The sequence below is a fragment of the Amblyraja radiata genome, unplaced genomic scaffold (assembly GCF_010909765.2).
Source record: "Amblyraja radiata isolate CabotCenter1 unplaced genomic scaffold, sAmbRad1.1.pri S62, whole genome shotgun sequence".
Classification (NCBI taxonomy): Eukaryota; Metazoa; Chordata; class Chondrichthyes; order Rajiformes; family Rajidae; genus Amblyraja; species Amblyraja radiata.
The window spans coordinates 4,150,299-4,159,968 of record NW_022630157.1 but is presented as its reverse complement, the minus strand read 5'-3'; the positions used below and the strand labels follow the sequence as shown (position 1 = coordinate 4,159,968).

At 43.2% G+C, this 9,670-nt stretch overlaps 1 protein-coding gene across 1 annotated transcript; it reads left to right on the top strand.

Annotated features, from left to right (window-relative positions):
* The first annotated feature begins 204 nt into the window (after positions 1-204).
* LOC116969483 (E3 ubiquitin-protein ligase TRIM39-like) lies at positions 205-8,604 on the top strand. The gene is made up of 5 exons (XM_033016368.1): positions 205-431; positions 1,659-1,681; positions 1,777-1,895; positions 8,160-8,303; positions 8,521-8,604. Exons 1-5 carry the CDS (start codon positions 324-326, stop codon positions 8,550-8,552), a joined length of 426 nt encoding a protein of 141 aa, XP_032872259.1. The 5' UTR covers positions 205-323; the 3' UTR covers positions 8,553-8,604.
* The last annotated feature ends 1,066 nt before the right edge of the window (positions 8,605-9,670 follow it).

The window sequence follows — 9,670 nt, the reverse complement described above, 5'->3', positions numbered from 1 at the left end:
CTATCCACATCAATACTGAACCCCCAATACCGAATTATTAAGATGAGCTCTTAAATTGCCAAAGTTACGAATTAAATACATGTAAATGGGATTAGTGTAGATGCGTACAGGGCCCAGCATGGATATATTGGGCCGAATGGCATATTTCTGCACTCAAGAATGACATAATATATTGATTCTCATCTTTCATCTGACAGGAAGGGTCACACAACCTTCAGTCACTGATCACATCCCAGTTTGCTGAAATGCACCAGATTCTCACTGATAAAGAGGAGCGCTTGCTCTGAGATGTCCGGGAAGAAGTGGAGAAGATTGTAAAAACAATGGAGAAAAATCTTCAAGAGGTACAAAATAATTTAAATTCCATTCGGGAGGAACTCTCAAAGCTACAGGAACAGATAGACCTCAAGGACGACCTGATATTTCTGAAGGTGAGGGGTTACACTACAGTTTGGTGAAGTGAAAGTGCACAGTCACAAAATGGTGGGTTAAATTTCTGAAATAAATGCTGCATTTACCAGTAATTCAGTACTAGGTCAATATTCCATCTGTCCAACTACTCACCACATCTGACAATAATGCCCCAAATTCCAGGAATCCTCGTGTATTTATCCTAATTCAACTTAAATTTATCTGCAATATTAACCAAGCCACCCTGTCAGTTCCATGTTCTGTTTACTGCATTTCTTACAGTAAGATTATTAAAGACCATCATACATTTCAGGTTTTATTTTTCTTCTTCCCACAAGCATTGATAATATTTCCAACCCCTATCCATTTGAAACCGCCGCTGATCTTAAAATGTTCCATGCCCAATTATCTCTGACATCTTCTCCAGATAAAATCCCACAACATGCCCTAGTCTTACTCGTAAGTTGCATACTCGCAGTTATTTTCATCGACATTCCTAATGCTTTCCCCCGTGTTCGATGTCTCTACGACAATATCCACTTTCTGTCTGAGTGACAGCGGCAAAGAGTTGGGAAATGGGAATTATCAGTGGGGTTTTTTGTTGCAATTTAGTGAAATACTTCAGTGAGGAAGGCAAGGCAGAGCCTTTCCCACCTCGGGCAGCTGAGGAAATTCAGATTCGCTTTGAGGAACCTTCATTGCTACTACTCTGGGGCTGCAGAAAGCATCTTGTCCGGCAACCTCACAAACTAGTTTGGGAACAGCTCTGCCCAGGACTGGAAGGCTCTGCAGAGAGTAGTGCGATCGGCTGAATGCACTATGGGAACCACACTCACCCCCTGCAGGAACTATACACCAGAAGGTGCAGATCCAGAGCCCGCAACATTAAGGGGGACCCCTACCACCCCAGCAATGGACTGTTCCAGCTGCTACGGCAGGTAAACACCTCCGCTGTCATGCTGGGGAAAACAGAGAGGATGAGACGGAGTATCTTCCAACAGGCCATCAGGACTGTAAACCCTTATCTCACCAGGGACTCATTTACTGTTGTGTTGTGTCTTTAATACTTTTTTTCCCTAACATGTAAATACTGATTCTGTTCTATAGTTTTTGCACAATTCGCAGGCATTGCCACTTTCATTTCACTGCACATCTTGTATGTGTATGTGTGACAAATAAAGTTGTCTTGACTTGAAATACCCGCCGTGGGGAACAGTCTATTGAGATTTGTCTATTTGTTATTTCAGGAGGAAGCTGGTCGCAACACATGGTAGGACATGTTTTTGACTAAAACTATGTATGTTTTAAAAGAACGCCAAATACAAAATATTGCTCAGATTATAACCCGCTGTTAAATATTTGCAGGGTTTGTGATGAAGCCAAACCAATGTCGGTGGTGGATGGCGCGCTGCCAATTGAAAAGTTTGATCACACCTTTTTCTTCAACATTGCATTGAAAGAACATTTTGATATCATCAAACGAGGTAAAACTGAAACCTATTAACAACTCTTTGTGTGAAGAAAACTGCATCCTCCAGTATTGATATCCCAGCATGTAAATCCCAGGGGCCACACACAAACCCGCATGTTTTGAGAGGTGGGGGACAATGTATTCTTGTATGTCGAAATGTAACTTAAACCTATTCTCCAGCCCATTTACCCCCCCCCCCCCTAAGTGCTCCCACCCACCACGGAAGGAAGCCAGCACTACACTCTTCCCAATTAAGCCAATGCTAACTGTCTCAAAACAAAGAGTAGGAGTAAACGGGTCCTTTTCACAATGGCAGGTAGTGACTAGTGGGGTACCGCAAGGCTCAGTGTGGGACCCCAGCTATTTACGATATATATTAATGATTTGGAAGAGGGAATTGAATGCAACATCTCCAAGTTTGCGGATGACACGAAGCTGGGGGGCTGTGTTAGCTGTGAGGATGAAGCTAGGAGGCTGCAAGGTGACTTGGATAGGCTGGGTGAGTGGGCAAATGCACGGCAGATGCAGTATAATGTGGACAAATGTGAGGTTATTCACTTTGGTGGCAAAAACAGGAAAGTAGACTATTATCTGAATGGTGGTCAATTAGGAAAGGGGGAGATGCAACGAGACCTGGGTGTCATGGTACATCAGTCATTAAAAGTAGGCATGCAGGTGCAGCAGGCAGTGAAGAAGGCGAATGGTATGTTAGCATTCATAGCAAAAGGATTTGAGTATAGGAGCAGGGAGGTTCTACTGCAGTTGTACAGGGTCTTGGTGAGGCCACACCTAGAGTATTGCGTACAGTTTTGGTCTCCTAATCTGAGGAAAGACATTATTGGCATAGAGGCAGTACAGAGAAGGTTCACCAGACTGATTCCTGGGATGTCAAGACTTTCATGTGAAGAAAGACTGGATAGACTCGGTTTGTACTCGCTAGAATTTAGAAGATTGAGGGGGGATCTTATAGAAACTTACAAAATTCTTAAGGGGTTGGACAGGCTAGATGCAGGAAGATTGTTCCCGATGTTGGGGAAGTCCAGAACAAGGGGTCACAGTTTAAGGATAAGGGGGAAATCTTTTAGGACCGAGATGAGGAAAACATTTTTCACACAGAGAGTGGTGAATCTCTGGAATTCTCTGCCACAGAAGGTAGTTGAGGCCAGTTCGTTGGCTATATTTAAGAGGGAGTTAGATGTGGCCCTTGTGGCTAAAGGGATCGGGGGGTATGGAGAGAAGGCAGGTACAGGATACTGAGTTGGATGATCAGCCATGATCATATTGAATGTGCGGTGCAGGCTCGAAGGGCCGAATGGCCTACTCCTGCACCTATTTTTTATGTTTCTATGTTTCTAAAGGGGTCTCCCAACTATCGTCCACGGGCCAAATGCGGCCTGCCACGAGATTTTATCCGGCCCGCAATAAGCTCAGCGCAGGACGGAGCTGAGTTAGTTAGGAGTCGATTCGAGTCGGGGAGCACGGCGGCCCGGAGCTGCTCTTAGTGTTGTTACTGGGTAGATCCCTCCAATTGTCAGAGCCGAGACATAAACGGGCCACCGTGAAGAAGGGTGCAATGGGTGGGGAGTTCGGCAGCGGCTCCAATCAAGGGCGGCAGTGAGGGCGGTGTGGATGTGGATTTCAAACATGTTCGAAACATTACACCTGGAAGATATGAGACTCCTCCTCGCAGGCAAAGCAGACCACTTCCAAAAGACGTGGTCTGCATTTATGGACTTACTACAGGCATAAGGAGCAACAGGAATTTAAAAAATAAATGGTGCCAGGATCTGGTAACGGGGGGTGAAAAATATGGTTGGTAGATCCCTTTTTGCGGAGTTTTTTATTATAGAGCGATTGTTTCTCTTTCTTTCTTTCTTCTCTAAGGTCTATTTCTTAACTTTCTTCTCTAACTCTCTCTCTAATGGGCTCTCTTTTCCCAACACTTTCCTGCACTTTCACGACTCTTTCTAACTTTCCTTACTTCTTTTATTTGTATCGTTCTTAAAGCTCAAAAAATGAAGGGGTACAACAAATGTAATAAGATATATGTGGTGTGTATTACTGTAACGTATTGTACTTCTAATTAAAAAAAAATAAAAAAAAATAAAAAAGACAGTGTATGGCAGAATCGAATGGAATACGTTTATTGTCATTGCATAAACATCTGTGCAACGAAATTCCATTGCAACTCCTTCGGTGTGTACATAATTAGACACAGGATAAAAAAATGTAAAAAGAACAAAACACAACAGCCATTGACTCACATATACACAAGATCAGTAAAGAAAATAATAAATTGGTATTAAAAACATTTTAAAAGAATTTTGCGCATTATCTTGCACCCCAAATTATATTGTGCTTCCCCGGAGTTCTCTGTTAGAGTTAAGTTCTTTTATCGCACATGGGTAGAAACTATTTTTTTGGCTTCAGAGACCTGTATCGCCTCCCAGAGGGTAGCAGAGTGAAAAGGTGGTAGGCAGGGTGGGATGTGTCCTGCTTGATGTTTGTGGCCCAGCGCAAGCATCGGGCGCTGTATATGTCATCCAGGGAGGCCAGTTGAGCGTTTGTGATGCTCTGTGCAGTTTTAATAACTCTCTGCAGTGCCCTCCTCTCAGCCACAGTGCAGCTAGCAAACCACATCAGGAACCATAGGAGAGGATACTTTCCACGGCGCACCGGTAGAAGGGCAGCAGCGGCTGTGAAACGTTTGCTCTCCGCAGAGACCTCAGGAAATACAGCCGTTGCTGTGACTTCTTCACGAGAGTGACAGTGTTCATTTGAGGTCCTGGGAGATATATATTCATAGCAAAAGGATTTGAGTATAGGAGCAGGGAGGTTCTACTGCAGTTGTACAGGGTCTTGGTGAGACCACACCTGGAGTATTGCGTACAGTTTTGGTCTCCTAATCTGAGGAAATACATTATTGCCATAGAGTGAGTACAGAGAAGGTTCACCAGACTGATTCCTGGGATGTCAGGACTTTCATATGAAGAAAGACTGGATAGACTTGGTTTGTACTCGCTAGAATTTAGGAGATTGAGGGGGGGATCTTATAGAAACTTACAAAATTCTTAAGGGGGTGTACAGGCTAGATGCAGGAAGATTGTTCCCGATGTTGGGGAAGTCCAGAACAAGGGGTCACAGTTTAAGGATTTTTTTTTTTTTATTATTTTTATTAGAAGTACGGTAAATTACAATAATACACAACACATATATCTTAATACATTTTTTGTACCGCTTCATTTTTTTGAGCTTTAAGAAAAAGATAGAAGTAAGGAAAGTAAAGAAAGTGCGCAAGAGTCGTGAAGTGCAAGAGAGTGTTGGGAAAAGAAAGCCCCTTAGAAAAGAAGTTAGAGAAGGAAGTAAAGTAAGAAAGTAGACCCTAGAAAAGAAAGAAAAAGAAAGTAGGGACAACCGCTCTATTATAACATTAAACTCCGCAGAAAGACTACCAACCAAGTCTGTTTTTGTTGTTTTACCTCCCATTGCCAGGTCCTGATACCATTTATTTATTTATTTATTTTTAAAATTACTATTGCACCTCATGCTTGTAATAGGTCCATAAACGTAGACCACGTCTTTTGGAATTGGTCTGCTTTACCTGCTAAGAGGAATCTCATCTCTTCCAGATGTAATGTTTCAAACATATTTGATGTCCACATTTTTATTGTTGGTGTGGGCGCATTTTTCCAGAATTTAAGTATGAGCTTTTTTCCCATTATTAGCCCGTAATTGAATAAATTCTTCTGATACACGTTTAATTCAGGGATACCTCCCGATATTCCAAAAATGATCCATTCTGGTTTTGGTACCAGTTTTATTTTAATTAATTTTGAAAAAATATCAAATATTCCATACCAGAATTTTTGGATTTTTGTACAAAAAACAAAAGAATGCGCTATGGTAGCTTCTTGACACAGACATTTATCACAGATTGGTGAAACATTAGGAAAGATTTTATTTAATTTAGTTTTTGAATAATATAGTCTATGTAATGTTTTGAATTGGATAAGCGTATGTCGTACATTGATCGAACATTTATGCACCTGTAGTAAATGATTATCCCAGCTCTCTTTTGAAATTTTTATAGCTAATTCTTGTTCCCAGTCTCTTCTAATTCCATCAGTTGTGGGTATTTCTATGTTTAAAATGATATTATATAAGTACGATATTAGATTAGCTGATTCCGCCTTTGTCTTCATTGCTTCATCCAGTAAGTCGGAAGGCATATTATGATAGTCTTTTGTGTATTTTTTCAGATAATCACGAATTTGAAGATATTTAAAATATTGGTTATTTTTCAAATTATATTTCAGTTGTAGTTGTTGAAATGATAGTAATTTTCCCAATTCATACAGATCTTCGAGCGTTTTGATTCCCATTCTTTCCCATTGTATAAATGATTTGTCTATGATTGATGGTTTAAACGATGGGTTATTGACTATTGGTATTGAGAGAGATAGGTTTCTTAATTTTAGATTCTGTTTTATTTGTTTCCATGTTCTAAGTGTGCTATGTATAATTGGGTTTTTATTATAATTTTTATTATTCAAATTTATTGGTGAGATAATAAAAAAACAAATGAGTGCGTACAGTTTTGGTCTCCTAATCTGAGGAAAGACATTATTGCCATAGAGGGAGTACAGAGAAGTTTCACCAGACTGATTCCTGAGATGGCAGGACTTTCACATGAAGAAAGACTGGATAGACTCGGCTTGTACACGCTGGAATTCAGAAGATTGAGGGGGGATCTTATAGAAACTTACAAAATTCTTAAGGGGTTAGACAGGCCGGATGCAGGAAGATTGTTCCCGATGTTGGGGAAGTCCAGAACAAGGGGTCACAATATAAGGATAAGGAGGAAATCTTATAGGACCGAGATGAGGAAAATATTTTTCACACAGAGTGGTGAATGTGGAATTCTCTGCCACAGAAGGTAGTTGAGGCCAGTTCATTGGCTATATTTAAGAGGGAGTTAGATGTGGCCCTTGTGGCTAAAGAGATCAGGGGGTATGGAGAGAAGGCAGGTACAGGATACTGAGGTGGATGATCAGCCGTGATCACATTGAATGGTCGTGCAGGCTCGAAGGGCCGAATGGCCTACTCCTGCACCTATTTTATAAGTTTCTATGTATATTCCCAGGAACTTAAAGTCAGTGGCTCTGTCCATCATGTCTCCTTTGATGTACAGAGGAGTAGGTTCCTCTCTCCTCCTCCTGAAGTCAACAACCAGTTCTTTTGTTTTCATTGGGTTGAGTACCAGGTTATTTTTAGTGCACCAGACAGTCAGTTTTTGGACTTCATCTCTGTAGGCAGACTCGTCCTTGTTATTTATCAGCCCCACCGTGCGATCGTTCCTCTCGCCCCTCTTCGCACTCAAGTCAAGTTCAAGTTCAAGTGAGTTTATTGTCATGTGTCCCTGTATAGGACAATGAAATTCTTGCTTTGCTTCAGCACACAGAACATAGTAGGCATTTACTACAACACAGATCAGTGTGTCCATATACCATTATATAAATATAGACACACATGAATAAACTGATAAAGTGCAAATAACAGAAAGTGGTTATTAATAATCAGAGTTTTGTCCGAGCCAGGTTTAATAGCCTGATGGCTGAGGGGAAGTAGCTATTCCTGAACCTGGTTGTTGCAGTCTTCAGGCTCCTGTACCTTCTACCTGAAGGTAGCAGGGAGATGAGTGTGTGGCCAGGATGGTGTGGGTCTTTGATGATACTGCCAGCCTTTTTGAGGCAGCGACTGCGATAAATCCCCTCGATGGAAGGAAGGTCAGAGCCGATGATGGACTGGGCAGTGTTTACTACTTTTTGTAGTCTTTTCCTCTCCAGGGCGATCAAGTTGCCGAACCAAGCCACGATGCAACCGGTCAGCATGCTCTCGACTGTGCACCTGTAGAAGTTAGAGAGAGTCTTCCTTGACAAACCGACTCTCCATAATCTTCTCAGGAAGTAGAGGCGCTGATGAGCTTTCATGATAATAACTCTCTCCTTGTGCCAATCCCCTCCCCAATGTGTTAAAAGCAATTTCCACCCATGGAATGGTGGAATCGATGAACTAGCTTGTAGTTCATCTTGTTGCAATCTTTGACAGACTTCCTCGCTATCCCCAACAGTGGTATCGAGAAAGTCCGTCCGCCCGCCTGTGCCTGAGGCCGAGCGGCTTCTCCCCCCGGTCCCGGGACCGCGCTGCCCGAGTCTCCCCCCCCCGACCCCCAGCAACTCTCTAATTCTCTGCTTCTCCCCCCCCCCCCCCCCCCCAGTCTCCGTCACCTTGGATGTGGAAACAGCGCATCCGGAGCTCGAGTTGTCTGAGGATCAGAAGGGTGTGAGATGTATCCGGACCCGGGGGAGTCTCCCAGACACCAGGAAGTGGATTACCCGCAGTTCGTGTGTGCTGGGATCAGGTCGGTGATAAATGGCTCAAATTCCCGCGTTGTAAAATTCCAGTGAGCGCGGAAATAAAACCAGGGCGAATGTAAATGTGGGAAGAGTGAAATAAACAGCAACTGGAATCAGAGCTGTCTGGCGATCCGTTCATTTTAACCCGTTAACTGCGTCTGGCAACTGAACAGAAATGCTTTTGTGAAAATATAAAGATTGAAACAATCTCCCTTCCTGCAGGTTCAGCAGCAGCCGTGGGCAGCGGGTCCTGAGCTCCAGTGTCCTAAAGTCCGCAGTCAGAGAAGAGATAGCGTGTTTGCAGGATGTGCTCTCCACCAGATTACATGTGTTAGAGGCCGTTGTGCTCGGGCTCTGCCTGTTTCTCTGTAGATCATTCCTTGTTTCAGTCTTCCTCCCTCACCTCTCTCTCAGGTACATCATGTCTGTATCGGTGCCGCTTCCAGCTCTTATTCACCGCTTTAACATAGAAACATAGAAAATAGGTGCAGGAGTAGAGGCCATTCGGTCCTTCAAGCCTGCACCGCCATTCAATATGATCATGGCTAATCATCCAACTAAGTATCCCATCCCTGCCTTCTCTCCATACCCCCTGATCCCTTTAGCCACAAGGGCCACATCTAACTCCCTCTTAAATATAGCCAATGAACTGGCCTCAACTACCTTCTGTGGCAGAGAATTCCAGAGATTCACCACTCTCTGTGTGAAAAATGCTTTCCTCATCTCGGTTCTAAAAGATTTCCTCCTTATCCTTAAACTGTGACCCCTTGTTCTGGACTTCCCCAACATCGGGAACAATCTTTCTGCATCTAGCCTGTCCAACCCCTTAAGAATTTTGTAAGTTTCTATAAGGTCCCCTCTCAATCTTCTAAATTCTAGCGAGTACAAGCCGAGTCTATCCAGTCTTTCTTCATATGAAAGTCCTGACATCCCAGGAATCAGTCTGGTGAACCTTCTCTGTACTCCCTCTATGGCAAGAATGTCTTTCCTCAGATTAGGAGACCAAAACTGTACGCAATACTCCAGGTGTTGTCTCACCAAGACCCTGTACAACTGCAGTAGAACCTCCCTACTCCTGTACTCAAATCCTTAACACTTCATCTCCCTCACTGCCAGTTTCCATCCAGCGCTCACTTTCCTCTGCTAGAGCCCCGACTCTTCCCTTGGCTTTCACGCCATCTTGGTCTCCGATTCACTCAAAACGCGAGTGACCAAACTCCATTCCAAGCCCACGGACGCCTTCGGCAACTTTGTCCATCCACCACCCCTGTTTGCGTATCAGAAATGGAAAAATCCCTCCAAGATCGAGTGCTTCCAGCAAAAACCCGCTTACATTTACACAATGTCCTTGCATATCTTTTAGGAGTCCACA

Bases quoted from the DNA above. Each gene is read 5' to 3' on its own strand.
- LOC116969483 (XM_033016368.1), top strand. From the start codon at position 324: ATGGAGAAAAATCTTCAAGAGGTACAAAATAATTTAAATTCCATTCGG. The intron at 1,682-1,776 runs GTAGGACATGTT...AAATATTTGCAG, and splicing joins GAAGCTGGTCGCAACACATG to GGTTTGTGATGAAGCCAAAC. The intron at 8,304-8,520 runs GTCGGTGATAAA...CCCTTCCTGCAG, and splicing joins TTCGTGTGTGCTGGGATCAG to GTTCAGCAGCAGCCGTGGGC.